Raw genomic sequence first — 18,396 nt, forward strand, 5'->3', positions numbered from 1 at the left:
CCCAACTCTGATGAAAAGTTTATTTGACCATTACATGTTTGAACTTCTCTCATTAACTTGGGATTGTCCTAAAAGAATGGGTATAGGACTGATATTGGCAATAAGTTTATCCAAGTTGCTCACTCAACTAAGTATCAAGACATACATAACACATCTGATAAAGGATTGTCTCATGGCAGTCACGTGGTTCAACTGGTGGCCTTTGCATTTGGACCCCGGATCACAGTGCCATACTCATCAGTGTATCAGAGCAATTACCACAAAGCTTTGTCATGTAGCTGATATCTAGCAACCATGTATTAAAGATCTACTATATGCCATAGACTGTGCTAAGGGTTAGGGATACACAATGGAAAGTAAAAGAAAATGTCTGCTTTCAAGGAGTTCCCAGTTAGGGTGGACACAACATGCAAATAATGATGTATAAAACATATGCAGTATAAAATGGAGATAAGGGGAAGGGTATGAAGGTGAATCTGGAAAGACTTTTGGCGGAAGGTGGGAATTTAGTTGGAACTTGAAGCAAGGGAGTACAGGAGGCAGAGATGAGGAAGGAGACAATTGTAGGCATGGGGGAATAGCCAATGGAAAATGCATAGAGTTGGAATATGGAGTGTCTTTTTTTAAAAATTAAATTGGTTTGTTTATTTACTTTTAGTTTACAACATTCAGTTCCACAGTCCCTTGAGTTTCAAATTTCCTCTCCCTCTCTTTCTCCCCCTCCCCCATCATGGTGGCATGCACTTGAATATAGGATCTACAAATATCTTCATATTAATCATTAGTCAGCTTGTAAAGAAGGATTATAACTGATGGAATGATCAGTGGGAAAGAGGGAACAAAACAAAACATGAAAAAGAAACACAGCAAGTAGTTTGTTTCAATCTGCATTCAGACTCCATATCTCTCTCTTTGGATGTGGATATCTCTTTCTATCTTTCTTCCGAATATCTTTCTTTTGATATCTCTTCCAAATCTTTCAATTTGGAGTTGTCTTATAACCTTACATTGCTGAGAGGAACCCAGACTACTGAAGTTAGTCATCACACATATGTTGTGTCTGTGATTGTGTAGAGATTTCTCCTGGTTCTGCTCTTCTTGCTCAGCATCAGTTTACATAAGTCTCTCCAGGTTATTATGAAGTCCGTCTGCTTCTCATTTCTAATAGCACAGTAGTATTCCATTACATTCATATACCACAGCTTGTTCAGCCATTCCCCAATTGATGGGCGTCCCCTTGATTTCCAATTCTTTGCCACCACAAAAAGAGCTGCTATAAATATTTTTATACATATGGGTTCTCCTCCCACTTCCCTGATCTCTTTGGTGGGATATAACACTAGAAGTGGTATTGCTGGGTCAAAGGGTGGAGTGTCTTTTTTAAGGAAAATCAAGGAGGTCAGTGTCACTGCCTCAGAATACATGAGCAGAAGTGTAAGAAGACTGGTAAAGTAGGAAGGGGCCAGGCTTGTTGGGTATGTTAAAATGGTGCAGATTTATTATGGGTAAGGGTTGTATTAGATGGCTGCTGGGATCTGTAATGTAATGCCAAGGAAGGCAACTTCCCAAGGTTCAAAATACCAGCATAGGTGCTCTCTATTTTATTCAGTGACCAACCAAGAACAGAGAAGATTAAAACATGACATCATTCAAAATACAGCATTTACTAAGTGTGATTAAATAATCTCCAAGTACAACCCCACCCCAGGACCTTTCAATCATTCAATCAATTACAAAGTCTCTGTTCTAAATACTTCTCCACCCCTAGGCTATACCCTAATTAAGTCCACCACAAAGCCTCTCTTCTCAAATGTAGATTAGTTTCCAAACATAAGGTCAAAAGTTCCCCACCCCTGGATCACAATTGAATCTACCCCAGAGTTACATCAAGTTTAAACACAGCACTTAATACCCAAATGGAGGTCTTTTCTTCATCTTGACACCAGGCAAGTTCTCAGCAATCTTAGTTCCTGGGGAGACAAGGCTTAGCAAGGCCATAAGATACATTGCCAGTCCCTTCATGAATTTATCCTCTGTCTGTAGAACAGTCCTAGAACCCCTGAACACATTAGCAAAGCCCTCTCCTAGGATTTCTGTAAACATACAACAAGAAAATCCTTCTTCAGGGCTTCTGAACCAACAGAAAGGCTCCCAGACCCCTGCAACAACAGCACTGTCCTTCACCAGTGGACAGTATTCACTCTGTCTGCAGGACAGTCTCCAGACCCCTGCAACAACAGCACTGTCCCTCACCAGTGGACAGTATTCACTCTGTCTGCAGGACAGTCTCCAGACCCCTGCAACAACAGCACTGTCCCTCACCAGTGGACAGTATTCACTCTCTGTCTGCAGGACAGTCTCAGGGCTTCTTAGTGAACAGCCAGGTTCCAGGACTTCTTCAACAAAAGGACTGTCTTTCACCAGTGGACAAATCTGGCAAAACAACATCAAAACAGACAGACAAAGTACCAGCAAAACAGCCATGTCTCCTCAGTCCTTGGCAGCTCAGGGGGCAGGTCTCAAAAGTCCAGGGCAATTCAAAGCGGCCACCAGCAATTCTCTTAGTCTCTCTCTCTCCACGAGGTGCTGAGGTGCTGCTTCCAAAAAGATCTTCCGCCTCTCTCTTATCTCTCCAAATCTATGTCACCAGCTCCTCCCAGTTCAGGACTTTCTTTTCACATCAACAAGCCCATCCCACAGGTGGGATTAACAAACTCTGGGCTTTAACACAATCAATTTGAAAACCAAGCCAATACAGGGGAATCTTTAATTGCCATTACTATCACAGGATCCCTTCCAACTCTTTACTTCTGTGATTCAATGATCCTGAGGGTTCAAGACCCTTATCCATCCATCCATCCATCCATCCATCCATCCATCCATCCATCCATCCATCCATCCATTTATCTATACAATCATTTAGCATTTATATAACACCTTTGTCTGGCACTGTGCTAAGCGCTTTACAAACCCTACCTTATTTTGTCCTCACAAGAGTCTTGTCAAGTAGGTATTATTATTTTGTACTAATTTTATAATTGAGGAAAGTGAGGCAAACAGAGGTTAAGGGACTTGCCCAGGAACACACAAATGTAAATGTCTGAGGTCAGATTTGAACTCAGGTCTTCTTTACTCCAGGCCCAGCATTCTATCCACTGAGCCACCTAGCTCCTCTAAAAGCTGATGAAATACGCATTCATACACATATACATCCATCTATACATATACATACACTCACTGAGCAGGCATTAAATTCCAAATATGATGCTAGGTACTGCAGGGGATAAAAAATGTAGACCATCTAGTCCAATTTCCTCATTTTACAGATTAACAAAACCAGAACAAAGTAAATGTTCTATGATGTGTCAAAGAGCACACAGATAACTGGCTATTAAGACAGGACCAGGATTTGAACCTAAGTTCCTGAGTCAAATACAGTATCCACTTTTCTTCCCTGTACTACCCACTACACACTGCTTCTATACTTTTTTTTTTTTGCCTTTTGGAGGGCAATTGGGGTTAAGTAACTTGCCCAAGGTTACATGGCTAGTTTTTTTTTTGTGTGGGTGTTAAGTGTCTGGGGCTGGAACCGAACTCAGGACCTCCTGATTCCAAGGCCAGCGCTTTACTCACTGCACCACCTAGCCGCCCCTGCTCCTATACTTTTAAAAAAAGAACTTATGGTCTCACTTGGCAGAAGCTTGTCTCCCGATCATTAACAGTTTTCCTTCAGTGACTCTGAAATGCTGTGTCCCAAGTTACAATTAAAAAAAAAGTCCCCTATCAAAGCCGGTATCTTACTCCCATTTCACTCTTAGGCTATAGCTGGACACTTAAAAAAAAATTAAATAATATTTTATTTTTCCCCAATGATATATATATATATATATTTTTAGCTATTGCAAATATTTTAATAAGTGTTCTCTGCAAGCAAGGCATTTAAAACACCAGTTTGTGAGGATAAACTCCATTGGAGAGAGAGAAGACAGAATGCAGGTAGCCACGGAGCTGAGGAATTTTCTTGATTTGGGGTAGGATCTGAGAGTCTACTGTTTTCTCATCAGCCTTGCGCTGCTCTGTAATCTCGTATTTCTCTTTTTCTGTGTCAAAAATATCTCCTTCTTGGTGTCTAGGTTTACTGAGCCTCTTCTTCTTGAAGTAAGCATCAGTAAGATGATTTGGAATTTTCACACCTGAAAGGTTAACCTGGGTAGAAGTGGCAATAACAAATTTCTGATGGGTCCTTCTCAGAGGAACACGGTTGATGGTCAGAGGTCCAGTCACCAGTAGCAAGCCACTAGCCAGTTGCTTCAGGAAAACCACTCGCTTGCCCCTGTGGCGGCCAGTGAGCATGATCAGAACGGTACCTGGCTTGATGCTAGCTCGGAGTCTCCTCACATGCTGGCTAAAGAGCTTTTTGCCATGACTTATCAGCTTTCTAGGCACATCCTCAGTAGGGTAATACCTAGGCATTTTGAGAATCTTTACCACTCGAGTTCCTCCATTCTTATCACCACCAACAGGCTTTGAGATAGTAGCAGGCACTTATTCTTTCTTCATTCTTTCAAACCTGGTTTTTGGGGCAGCGTATTTCTACTTGTACATGGCTCTCCGGGAATACATTGCAGACCTGGAGTATCTACCAATCCCTCGGGCCAGGACTGGGTTCCGACTGCAATGCTTTCAGAGGCTTTTTGACCTTTTCAGCTACATCTTCCTTTTTGTTCTCTTTCTTTTCCTTGGGTGGCTTTTTGTCTGCCATCTTGAGAGACGGGAAAGAACTCCCCAATGATATATTAAGAAAGTTTTTTAACATTAATTTTTATAAGATTTTGAGTTCCAAATTTATCTCCCTCTCTCTCCTCCCCTCTTCTTAAAATGGTAGTTTGATATAGTTTATACATGTACTATCATATAAAATGTATTTCCATATTCATTACAGTTGTGGAAAAAGAAACAGATCAAAAGGAAATAAAACTATGAGAAAGAATTAAGTGAAAAAAATATGCTTCTATCTACATTTTGAGTCCATCAGTTCTTTATGTGGATATGGATAGCATTTTCCTCCTTGAGTCCTTTGTACTTGTCTTGGATCATTGTGTTGCTAAGGAGAAATGAGTCATTCATAGTTGGTCATCACAGGATGTTGCTGATGCTGTGTGCAATGTTTTCCTGATTCTGCTCATTTCACTTTGAAGCAGTTCATACAAGACTTTCCAGGTTTTTCTGAAATCTGTCTGTTCATCATCTCTTATTGCACAATAGAATTCCATCACGTTCATATACAATAGCTTGTTCAACCATTCCCCAACTGATGGGCATCACCTCAATTAGAAATATTTTGCCAGCATGCTCCTTTCTCCTTTTTTATGATTTCTTTGGGATGTAGATCTAGTAGTGGTATTGCTAGATCAAAGGGTATGCACAGTTTTATAGCCCTTTTCATCTTCTGGGTGAGCTGGAGTATATGCCCTGACATTTTTTTTGGGGCACTCACACTTGTCCCACGGCTTCTGGAAAACATATAAATAAAACCTCACCCCCCTATTGGTAAAGGGTCAGGCCCTTCCCATTTCTATGTTTGGATAACCTTCATTTGGAAAGTATGCACTTTTTCACATTGTTTTTTTTTTTTTTTAAGACTCAATTAAATCATCTTTATTTACAAAACCTTACACTAAAAATTATTATTTCATCAAACTTCAATTTGAGGAACAGTAAAACCAGTGAAATAACAGCAGTTACTTAAACTTAAAATGAGAGATGATTAAAAAATATATCATAAATTACTTTTGGTGAAACAAAAAAAAAAATTGTCAAGTTTCTTGCTGTGGCTCCCGGCGATCAGCAGCAGGCTCATCTGAAGGCTGAATCAACCCTGAAGATTCCTCATTTCTAATTTCAGGATATGGAGGTGGAGGGAAAAATCCGTCTCTTGTGAGAAGATAGTGAGGAAAGGCCCTGGGTGGATAGACACTTCTCATTGATAATTGAGGATGTGGTGGGCCAAGGAAATTGCTTGCTGGAAAGTAGCCCCTTGGCGGTCCATACATACTTCCCTGAGGAGGGGATGTAATGGGAGGTCCTCTTCTCATTTTTGACCCTCTTGGATCCCCTCGAACTAAAGGAAGAGGTGGTGGAACAAAGCCTGGGCCAGCTACTTCACTTTGAGGTACGAGAGATGGGTCAGGCATATTTAAATTACCAAAATCATTCCTGCTGGATTCCATTTCCTAGGATGCCGCCTCATCTGAATGAGAAATCATCATTCTACGATCTCTGTCCCACGGAGGTGAAAGAGATCCAGTATCTGAAGGTGCTCTGTGGGGATCAGATAATTCTCCTCTCTCATTGGCATTCTGATATTCCAAAGGATGCCCTGGTCCTCTTGAACCTCTGCCAAAGGATCTATTTGAAACATCAAGGACATAAGGATCCTTTTCTAAGAGATAGCATTTAAATTCTGTTTCAGTTAACTTTTGTCTGTTGTGTGCATTTTCTTTTTTTAAGTCATTGAGATGTCTTTCAGCACCCCGGGCTGACAACCAATCATCATGAGCTTTTTTCTCAAGAGCAGTGATCTGGCTTTCATATGAACAAATAGTCCTTTCCAATTCTTCTTCAAGATCCTTGGTTCGTTTTCTGTAAGAATCAAGCTCTTCAGAAGCATGACTAATCTTTTCTCTTGCTTTGGAAAGTTTCTTCTCTTTCTGTAAGCGGTCATTTTCCTCCACAGTCAACTTCCTATGAAGTTTCATTTCATTTTCTTGATACACTTCAGTCATTACTTTAAGTTTTTGTTGAAGCTTTTACACCCCACTCTCAAAATATGCTTTTTCAGTCTGCAAAGACACTTGCGCAGTCTGAAGAACTTCAATTTGGCCTTTAAGTTCTTCCTTTATCTTATCTTCATCACACAGTCGAGAATATATATGGCTCCTTTCTGCTTCCACGGTTTTTAAACAAGCATTCATTCAACTTAGCAGCATAAATCAGTTTTTTCACAGTCTGCTTTTGTTGATCCTCTAAGTAGTCTAAAATTGCCAAGTCCCTGCTTATTTCAGCTTCACAATGATCATCACTGACATTTTCTTCCCCCAGGGCAGTCGTCCAGTCTTTCATCTTCAGCAAGCATTCCGTCAGAGACTTGATCTGACTTTCTTTATTAGTTATAACTTGATCCATATTTCCTTTAGAAGTTTCAAACATTTTCTTCTGTTCATTAAGTTCATTCAATTGTGCGTTCCATCCTTTAGTTTCCTGTAAAAGCTGTTTCTGGCTTTTCTGAAGATGGGAATTTATTTGCAATGCATCTTCTATTGATGTTTTAAGTCCCTCTTCATTCAGCTGAAATACTTTTAGGGTTATTTTGGCTTCAGCTACTTGTGATTTGATAGATTTCAATTCATCTTCAAATGACTGTATCCGTTTTTTAAAGTCAGTCATCAACTCATCTTGTTTTGATCGTTTAGATTTCTCCTCTTTCAAGTGTGTTTCTAGAGAATGTATTTCATCCATAAGTACAGAGTTTGCTCTATTCAGCTTTTCATCTGCAGCCTCCAGATTGGGTGCTTCTGATGACTCACTCTCAAAGGTTCCATCCTTTAAAGATGATTCTAGATATTTATACTCTTTTAGACCAAGGCTAAATGTTTCAAGAATCTTACATTTTTCTTCCACTAGTTCAGTAATTTTGGGGGCAAGCTGTTTTTCCCTTCCTAGGTAAAGTTGGCTTTTAACCACATAAAAACCTCTCCACAAAAAAAGGAGAATTGTAAAAAAGCCAACGGTAACTGCACATAACACCATTTCCCAGGGAAATCCATATAGATCAGTACCTGGCCTCATATCTTCAGGCAATGCTGCTACAACCTTGCTTGTCATTCCAACTCTAAATTTTAAACCTCACATTGTTTTTCTGCTTGTGTATACTCATTTTTAGCAATGCATAAATTTTTTTTAGGGTGTAGAAAGCAGTAGCTAATTGCCTGTAATTAATTTTATTGGAAAATGATCACAGAAAGATTGAAACAATTTGCTAATATAGGTGGAGGCATTATCAGTTTTCAATTGTTTTGGAATGCCCGTTGAAGCAAAAAACTGTAACATAATGGTTAATTATATTTTATACTGCTTTCCCTGTGTAAAGGGAAGCTGGCAGATTAATATATATAACACATTGAGGACAGTTTTTAATGATCTATCTAGCTTGTTCTAGTAATATGGAATTGTTTATGTAGAGTATGTGCATTTTGATGAAGATAAAAGTGAGATAACAAAGCTCTATGAATATTTTGGAAAAAAAGAGTTGGAAAATCTTGAACTTTTTTATTAATAGTCACATTATTTTGATAAAGAGGTCCAGGAAGTGAAGAATAAGCTGTGATATGGGTTAAATATTAAATATGGGTTGTGACTTCTGTCTTATGAGAGTTTGTAATTTTAGAAAAAAAGTTAAAAAATCTGTATTCTGTGTATGTTTAAATTTTAGCAGTACACTGAATATTTGCTATCTGACACAATATTAAAGGGAAAAAAGAAAAATCATTTAACAGTAATATAAAGAAAAATCATTTAACAATAATATTATAGCTGAAAACTTTCCATTTTGAGCAGAAGCAAAGTGAGTTTTAATAACTTTACAATTATTAGAATCAATGTAGTAGGCCATGTTTCTAGTTTTAAGATTTATAAATGATCACCAAACTTTTATGAAGAAAATTAATTGAAAAGTTTTAAAATGATAGCTATGTTTTATCTTAAAACAAAAACAAAACTTGCAAAATTGAGATTCATTTAAACCAAGTTGGTGAAAATTCCCAAAGTATTATTGCCAAACTAATTTTCTTAGTTGATTGCAGAATTCTTTAGATATCACAAAGTTTTTTAGTCAAAAAAGGTATAGCAATTGAATCTTTATATTGGTAACAATTAAGAAGCTGATTACAGTATTTATAAAAGTTATTAGTATTAGAATCCCTCTAAACAATGGGAATATTATAAAGTGAGCCTTAAGATGTTTGTTAAAATTTCTGCATGTGTTCTAATTCTAGATGAAAAATAATATTGGATTTCCCAGTGAACTAACACAAAAGAGTTCATATCTTTTACTATTTGCTTTGATCATAGAAGAATATAGTCTTGAGTGCTTTTTGTCTTAACCAAAAATTTTCACCAATCATCGCTCATAGCCAAATTACGGTTAAATTTTTCATTCCCATGGAACTAATAAACAATAAAATTTACTAGGTCCCTCATACATAAAGAATTTCCTTTAATATATTTCTTTTTCAAATTTAAACTTGTCTTGATGTAAAAGCCAGCTGTTAGAAATCTTTTTAATATTTTGCAACTTTCTTAGCAAGTTAGGTTCATTATTTAGGAACTACATAACTAAAACAAGTTCCCTTCTCAGGCTGAATGACCTTGCCTCTAGAGATCGTTTCCTTGGCAGTTTTACAAAATAAGAATAACTGAGATGAATTTTAGGGAGGCGCTGGGGGTGATACCCTGCTTTATCAAATCTCCATAAACTCTTCTGTCTCCCTGCCGTATCTCCTATTACCAAATCTACTGTCCCCTTCTGCTCTACACATTCCAAGAATTTTTGTAGCTGACTATTTATTGGTGATAAGTAAACCTCCTTCTTTTACTACTCTTTTTAAAAGTCTTAGATCACATTCTCTGTCTCTACCTTCATTTTGTACCTGTCCCATTTTCTCCTGAAAGCTTTTTTTTCTGAGACTGGGCTAATCTTTGCTTGTTTTTATTTTCTGCTAATCCCTATCACATACTCACGTTAGCCTGGTGAGTTACCATCTGTAAGTTTTTTAAACTCAAGAGAAAATTTGACTTTTGCCTCCTACCTTTTTTTATGTTTTCCAGAGTTACAGGAGGCCACTCCTCTACCAGTACTTTTCTTAATTCCCTGTTTGGGGCGCCATTGATGCCTGCATCAAAATGGGCATAGGCCAAACCGAGAAGTGTGGAATGATGAACATGAGCCAGGCAGGATCTGTCAGAGCAGTTCTGATTTATTGATCAGAGGGCAGCATTTATATAATGAATGTCAAGCAATTATCTCTTAGGTTCTCATGAGAAAATTTTTAATGTCTTTGTTCATTGACGTACATCTGTATATTTTAATGTCCTTGTTCACTTACGTACATCCATGTTTTAATGTCCTTGTTCCCTTGCATGCATCTATGTCTGAGTCACTGCTTGGTTATCATGTCCTAAACTCCTGCAAGTCAGGAAGAGATGGTGAGTCCCCCCCCCTTTTTTTTTGCTTTTTGGAGGGCAGTTGGGGTTAAGTGACTTGCCCAAGGTCACATGGCTAGTTTTTGTGTTGTGGCTGAGGCTGGATTTGAACTCAGGTCCTCCTGACTCCAGGGCCTGTGCTCTATTCACTGCGCCACCTAGCCGCCCCTATTTTAATTTTTTTTTTTTTTTGGTAAGCCAATCTTAAGACATAATATAGCCTTCACGGGGAGCTGGCTTGGGAAAAATACTGGACCAGACTCTTCCCATGCAAGGACTGGGTCAGAAACTGACCCTCAACAATTTTTCTTTTTTGTCACAGTAATCAATCTGATTGGTGTGAGGTGGTACCTCAGAGTTATTTTAATTTGCATTTCTCTAATCAGTGATTTTGAGCACTTCTTCATATGCCTATAGATGACTTTTATTTCTTCATGTGAAAACTGCCTGTCCACCTTCTTCGACCATTTACCAATTGGAGAATGGCTTGTATTTTCATGAATTTGATTCAGTTCTTTATATATTTGAAAACTGAGACCTTTATCAGTGACATTTGCTGTAAAGATTATTTCCTAGCTTTCTGCTTTCCTTCTCTTTGTTGCATTGGTTTTACAAAAGTTTTTCAATTTAAATGATCTATTCTTCATTTTGTAATGCTATCTCTTGTTTGGTCATGAATTCTTCCCCTTATAGATTTGATAGGTAGACTATTCCTTGCTTTTCTAATTTGATTGCTTCTTTGTCTATGGTACCTTTTTTTTTTTCTGGCAAGATGTGGTTTCCTTCTGTCTTTTAATTAGGTATATTTAGATGGACACTTTTCTACTGCCTCTGATAAGTCCTCTTGTCTGTTCTGGGCTCTTGTAATTTCCTGTATTGATCCATTTTTATTGAGTCATCATAGGAGCATGGGTCTATGGCTCATAGACACTTCAAACACCATTTAGTCCAACTCCTTCATTTTATAATTGAGGAAACTGAGGCCTAGTGAGGTCATGTAACTTGCCCAAAGTTACACAGGTAGCAATTATCAGAGGCAGGATTTAAACCTAGATCTTCTGATTACAGAACCTGTGCTGTATAATGTTTTCATTATACTCTGTTGCCTAAAAATGGAAATCCTTATTTTAGGGAATCATATTTTTAGTTTTGGGACAATATATTTCCAAGCGAGGACTCTCAACTACATATCATTGTAGAAATCAAAGCCTTCTTGGGACTATCTCAAGGAACCCAGCCTTTGCTGCTTTTGTAAAGTCACAGAAGATTTGTGTCCAGAAAGATACTCAAAGGGAAAAACTGCCTGAATATCAGTATGTTTTCTCATCTGAAAAACCTATCTTGATTTTGTACCAAACTGGTGAAACCTTTGGCTCTTCTTCCTCTTAGTACCAGATCTCAAACCAAGTAAACCAGGCTCCACCATTCGCCTTACCCAATAGTGGGGAATCTTTTTTTTTTTCTGCTCCTGGCTTCTTGACTACTTTCTCATCTTGATCTTATTGGATTTTTTTCCCTCTAGGCTGATGATAATCACAGGAACTGGGGGATACATCACAATCAAAAGCTTCTACTTCACACTCTGTTGGAGATAACTGTGTCTGCTCTGGGAGCTCTGAGCTCCCATATAGCTGAGGACAGATGCTAAGGATCAGATCATACTAGGAACTCCTATAGCAGATTATTTCCCCCTGCAATTTTTTATTTTTATTTTAATTTTTAATTATTAAAGTATCATTTATTTTATTAATTATTATATATAAATTAATAACAATATAGTATATAAATAAATCAATAATTTATAATTATTATTAATGTTTTATTAATAAAATATTAAAATAATAATTAAAATTAAATTTTAATATTTTACTTTTCCCAAATTACATGTAAAAACAATTTTAACATTGTTTTTTCTTCAAATTTTGAGTTTGAAATCTTCTTCCTCCCTTTCTTTCCTCCTCCCCTCATTGAGAAGGCAAGCAATTTGATGTAGCTTAATACATGTGGTCATGTAAAACACATTTCCATGTAAGTCATGTTGTTAAAGAAAACACAAAAGAAAAACTGAAGAAAAATAAAGAAAAAGTGTGCTTCAATCTGCATTCAGACTCCACCACTTCTTTTTTCTGGAGATGGATAGCACCTTTTATCTTAAGTCCTTCAGAATTGTCTTAGAAAGAGCAGAGCTAAAATGGTCGCAAAAAGGCAGACTCCTCTGTTCTTCCTCAGACTCCTTCAAATACTTTTAAATAATGCCTCAAAACAAATTCTAGTGTAGCAGAACCCACAAAAAGATGGGGTGAAACAATTTTCCAACCCAAGACAGATTAGAAGGTCAGCAAGAAAGGTCTGTTGTACCAGGGTGAGAGTAGAGTGCAGTCCAGTGCGGGTTGTGCCCCAACAAACCAGCAGTAGATCTTGCTACTGGGGGTGGAGGAGGCCTATCTTAATCAGTGGCAACAGTGGTATTTCCTGGACCTATCAGTACACAAATGGTAAGGGAGTCAAACAACTGATCGGGAGATTATAGGGGTCCCTTTGCTAGCACCAGGGGCAGGATTTTATAGAATTGTCCATTCTTGCATCTTGGTCATAGTCTTGGGTCTCAGTCTCAGGGAGAAAAAGAGCAGTAACACACCAGAGTTTGCTGCTTGGCGGGGAGCTGGGACTCTGGTCAAAGGTCCAGAGTGGAAAAGAGTGCTTGTGGTTTCTCACAGACCAGAGTAAAGAACAAGATTGTAGTAAATACACCTCTCACTAGATCATTCCATCTTGGAACACTGAAAACTTCCAGGTCCCCAGAATTGCCTCTGAAAACAGCTGCATAAAAAAACTTGAAGCTTGGAACAGTACCACCTCCACTCTGGGAGAAGAGCTCCACTTTAGTGTAGAGATAAAAGTCAATAAATAGGTTGGAAATTGAGCAAACAACAGAAAAAGAACCTGATTATAGAAAGTTACTATGGTGACAAAGAAGATCAAAACACAATCCCAGAAGACAACAAAATCAAAACTCCTACATCCACAGCATCAAGAAAAAATATGAATTGACTCCAAGACATGGAAGAACTCAAAAATGATTTTTTTTTTGCTTTTTTTTGGGAGGGCAATTGGGGTTAAGTGATTTGCCCAAGGTCACATGTTCTAGTACATGGTAAGTGTCTAAGGCTGCATTTGAACTCAGGTCCTCCTGACTCCAGGGCCAGTGCTCTATTCACTGCACCACCTAGCCACCCCTTAAAAGGGATTTTTAAAATCAAGAGAAGTAGAAGCCCTGGGACTTTGACTTGGATACCAATATGGGCAATACAACAGGGTCCTGCCCCTGGTGCCAGCAAAAGGATCCCTGTAATCTCCTTCTGACCAGTTGTATGGCCCCCTTATCGTCTGTGTGCTGAGAGGTCAAAGAATCACCACTGTTGCTACTGATTCAGATGTGCCCCACCCCCAAATCTCTCAAGATCTACTGCTGGCTTGCTGGGGCACAACCTACATTGTACTACACTCCACTCTCATTGTGGTGCAACAGACCTTTCCTGCCAACCTTCTAAGTTGTTTTGGGTTGGAAAATTGTTTTACTCCATCCTTTTGTGGGTTCTGCCACTCTAGGATTTGTTTGGAGGCATTATTTAAAGGCATTTTGAGGGGTTTGGGGAAGAGCTCAGATGAGTCTCTACCTTTTCTCCACCATCGTGGTTCTGCCTCCCCCTACAGCAGATTCTAATGTGTCTTGCTTCTGTTGGCTGTGTGACATCTCTATCAACCAATGCAATACTGTAGTCTGGTCTCCAGTTGGATAACATGTATTTACCACTCCAGAAAAAAACAACACACTGTCCTTTTTACTTTTTCCTTCTTTTTTTTGGACACAGGTATCCTTTATATCTTCTATGTCACAGTTTCTTTTAAGGACTCATAAAAAGAGGAATGAACAAAAGGAGGATAATAACTCAGGTACAAACCCTTAAATGGTTTCCTCTAGGAGCTAGGAAGCTTATAGCAAATTTCACTCTCAGAGATATTTCAGGTCTAAGTCAAAGCTGTTACTTAAGCAGTCTTCTGTGTAAGGAAGACATGACCGTATTCCCATTTCTGCTAAAACTGTCTTAAACTTTTTTTTGTTAGGGGAATCCTGGATTTGGGTCCTGTTCTTGGTTGAGCTCATCTCCACCAGTCACTGGGAACACAGCTAGATTTTCTTATTCTGGAATACAATGAAAAAAAAATCAGCATGTAAGAATGGGAGACTGTTTCCATGTGCAACAAAAGCTTAACTCCAAATGGCCTCTATTAGACACTCCCAACAAAGCTGATTCTTCTGGAAACAAAAAAGCCATGAGTCCAACTCCTAAGCTTCTCCTAGCTAACTGTCCACAGAAACATCAGCTTATACTAAGTATGTGAAATTCTAGAGAGCAATGATGTCCACAAGCTCAGGAGTCTCTTCACTTATCATCAGGCAGGGGTTCTTAACCCAAGGGATCCATGGATAGATTTCAGGGGGATCTGCTAACTCAGAACTTTTAATATTTTAATAACTATTTCAGCATAATTGATTTCCTTTGTAGTCCTTTGTACTGTATTCTTCATTTTAAAACATCAATCTGACATAATATTTCACATTTAGCATAATGCCTGGACCATAGTAAGGCATTACAAATGCCTGTTGATTTAACTTGATTTGAGGAGTCCATGGGCTTCGCCAGACTGGCAACAGGGTCCAGGATGCAAGAATCCTTGCCATAGGTGAACCATACCCTCAAACACTACTTTAGTAAAAATATCATTTTTGGGGACTAGATTTATGATTTCATTTGTATAAGGAATTTTTGAGGAGGAGACTGCCCCTTGTCATATAGATCTGCAACTTCTGTAATTTACTGAGAAGTTAAGTAACTTGCCTAGAGCCAGTCCCACTGCCAATGTCAGTGGCAGGACTTTCTGACTCTAAGGCTTGATCTCTATCACCTATGTCACACTTGCCTCTCTTTATAATAACAAGAACTCACCTTTATAGAGTGAGTGCTTTCAGGTTTATAAAGTACTTTCCCCCAATTGTACCATGAAATTCTAAGGCAAGTATTTTCTCTTTTGATTTACCCAGTCCACTGAGCTAGTTAGTACATGATCAGGATTTGAATAAATGTCTCCTGTTCTTTCCACTAACTCCATTCTGCCTGTGCAAACAGTGTCAGTCAACTGTTCATTCAATAACTTTTTGGGAAAGGGGTGGGATTGCCTCACACCAAATGCTCTCTCTCATCTGTTAGATGTGCCCTCAGTTAGAGTGGATACAGCCTTAGGTATCAGCCCCAAGCAGAATTTAAAAGGTAGACTTAATAGATTCTTCAGGAACTGGGGATGGGTGGCAAGTAGGATGGGATGGGTGGGTGAAAGACCTATCTCATCTTCTCTGCTTTCCTTCTGGGCTTCTGACATTTCCAGTCAGATCTGGACTTTCTGTATTGAAAAGAATTTGTGTAGGTTCACTAGACCATTCAGTCAATCAATAAGCATCTATTAAGTGCCTACTATGTACCAGGAATTGAACTAAGCACAAAGAAAGGAAAAGGACAGTCCCTTTCCTCAAGGAGATCACATTATAACTGGGGACAACATGAAAACACAAGGTATATACAGGGCAAATTCATTACCTTAAAATTTCTTATGAATAAACCAGGCTGAAAAAACTGACACTTTTGGAGCACAAGAACTTTGTAAGGGAGGGATTTGCAAATGGCTGTGGCACTGAAATGGGAAACAGGAGACCCATGTCTTAATATTGACTTTGACACTACCTATTCCTATTATCTTGGGTAAAGACACTTTATTTTTCATGGATGGAATCTTAAAGGTATTCTTAACCAAGCTCCCTCCCTTTATAAAGGAGGAAAAAGGTCCAGAGAATTTAAGTGACTATATGGTCACACAGGGAGTAAATGACTCAGTTTTGTTATCTGCCAAAATGAGGTAGTGAGACTAGTCTTTGGTGTCCTGAGACAGGAGAGAGTTAAAGAGCTGGCCCAGGTCAGGGGTCAGATCTCATAGGTAATCCCTATAGCGTGCTCTGATCAGGCTTAGAGGGTTATAGATTTAGAGCTAAAAGGGACCTCAGAAGATTTTTAGTCCAACCCTTCATTTATCAAGTGAGGAAACAGAGATTCAGAGAGGTTAAATAACATAATTACATCCCATAGCTAAAAATCAGCAGAGGCAGGATTTGAACCCAGGTTTTGGCACCAACTCCAAACATTTTAACCATCACACCATTCTGCCTCTCACATCTGCTTTGGCCTCTGTACGCACCAAGGAGGACCCAAAAGCATACTCACCAGTGTGCTCACCTTTCCATGGGCGCAACACACTTTCCTCTTCCCTTGGATACAGTCAACCCTTAGGCTTCAGTCTCTGTTTGGGATTAGTAAAGAAAAGAATTAGCAAAAAAAGCATGACTAGCTCTAGTCTATGGGCAAGACAGTTATTCAAAAATGCCCAAGCAGTTTCCTTCTAGAGCTAGAAAGTAATGATGGCACCTAAGCAGTGGTACAGTGGAAAGAAGGTTAGATTTGGAGTCAAGAAGAACTGAGTTCAAATCCAGCCTCAGACACTTACTAGCTGTGTGACCCTGGGCAAGTCATTTAACCTGTCTGCTTCAGTTTCCTCAACTATAAATGGAGATCTTAATAGCATCTACTTCAATAGAGTGTTGTGAGGATCTAATCAAATGAGGTAAATCTTTGTAAAGCATTTAGCACAGTGAATGGCTTATCAGAGATGCTTAATGAATACCTGTTCCCTTCCCTTCTCCCCCTTCTTTCAGAAGCTAGAAATGAATGGCATCTTTCATGCTCATGCTCGCTCTAGGAAACATCAAGCTCAAGGCAGTTCTGAGCAGCTTCCTGTAGGAGGAAAGGTTTTTGTTCTCCCCCCTTCTGCTAAAACTGGCCTAAACTTCCCTTTGTTCCCAGGAATTGGCTTTTCAGACCGTTCACCCCTGCATGTGAACACTAGCACAATTACGATCTCCTAGTGTCTGGACACAGTGAAAGAGCAAATTGTAAAATAAATAGAAACCTATTAGTGTTCTAATTCATAAGAGTACAGATCCTCTCCATTAGATTATTCGTTAGACATAATAGTCACTTCCAGGAAACAAGAGGCTTGAATGACTGTGGGTTCCCAAACTTTCATAGGATGGAAACAATAACTTGTATAAGATGCGTGAAATTTTAGAGCCATGAATGACCATAACCTCACAGGTCAGAGAAATCCCAGGAGGGAAGCTGACAATATGATTCCACAATGTGCTGGTAAAGCTTTGAGGGAAAAACTCTGTCATGTCCAACTCATTCGTCAGTTCTAGGAGGACATGGCCAGACCTGCCCCACTCTGGAGTAGTTGCCTGCCTAAGAAACATTTCCAAACTGACTTTTGATTCTAGACTTACTGGTTTTTCAGGAATGGGCAGCAACACTCTCCTCTCATCTGCTTATTCCCTTGGTCTTCTCTCTAAGGATGTTATTACTCTGTCCAATCTCTGTGTTGAAAAGCAATTGTCACACATTCATTCTTGAATATTTGGTTTCCTATTAAATGAGTGAGTCTGGAAGAAAAACCTGGGGAAGGGAGAGACTCACATAAATGGATGAGGTTAGTGTGAGCAGTGTGATGGGACTAAGAAGATATGGGATCTAGTCCTGTCTTTGCTACCCAAGCAATCTTGGGTAAATCCTTACACCTTTCTGGGCTTTTGTTTCTAATCTCTTTCTTTGGTTTGGGGACTGTTTAAACTTAAGGACAAAACAAATCATTTTTAAACAGCAAATTTTAAAAATCGCTTGGGCTGACCTGCATGCCCTACCTGTGGTCAAGACAGAAGCCCCATGTCTCTATAAACCCAGTCATGAAGGATGGCATTGACTCCTAACTTAGGCTTGCTGGATGATACCGAGTAGTCACTTGCTGTGCTTCTTTGGGTTGTGGCTTCACTGGCATGGTGCAACCTTTGGAATCAGAAGATTTGGGTTCAATATTGCCTCTGTCACCACCTGTGTGAACTTTGGTAAGCCATTGAACCTCCTTAGGTCCCTGTTTCCTCATCTATAAAATGAGAGGGTTGGACTTGATGGCTTCTAA

The 18,396-nt window shown here is 39.0% G+C and overlaps 2 protein-coding genes across 2 annotated transcripts; both read right to left on the bottom strand.

Annotated features, from left to right (window-relative positions):
• Window positions 1-3,895: 3,895 nt before the first annotated feature.
• On the bottom strand, window positions 3,896-4,661 carry LOC138150328 (large ribosomal subunit protein eL6). The gene is made up of 2 exons (XM_069073719.1): window positions 4,571-4,661; window positions 3,896-4,499 (listed from the first exon to the last, which is right to left on the bottom strand). Exon 2 carries the CDS (start codon window positions 4,471-4,473, stop codon window positions 3,940-3,942), a length of 534 nt encoding a protein of 177 aa, XP_068929820.1. The 5' UTR covers window positions 4,474-4,499; window positions 4,571-4,661; the 3' UTR covers window positions 3,896-3,939.
• Window positions 4,662-5,596: 935 nt separating this feature from the next.
• Window positions 5,597-7,899, bottom strand: LOC138150163 (melanoma inhibitory activity protein 2-like). The gene is given in 2 exon segments (XM_069073611.1): window positions 5,597-6,971; window positions 6,973-7,899. Coding segments are annotated over 2 exon segments (1,650 nt in total). The 5' UTR covers window positions 7,885-7,899; the 3' UTR covers window positions 5,597-6,233.
• Between the last annotated feature and the right edge of the window lie 10,497 nt (window positions 7,900-18,396).

The sequence above is a fragment of the Petaurus breviceps genome, unplaced genomic scaffold (assembly GCF_028583685.1).
Source record: "Petaurus breviceps papuanus isolate PSGF00001 unplaced genomic scaffold, PetGlider_PUasm1.0 90865, whole genome shotgun sequence".
In the NCBI taxonomy this organism is placed as follows: Eukaryota; Metazoa; Chordata; class Mammalia; order Diprotodontia; family Petauridae; genus Petaurus; species Petaurus breviceps.

Coding starts and splice junctions, on each gene's coding strand:
- LOC138150328 (XM_069073719.1), bottom strand. CDS start 4,473: ATGCCTAGGTATTACCCTACTGAGGATGTGCCTAGAAAGCTGATAAGT.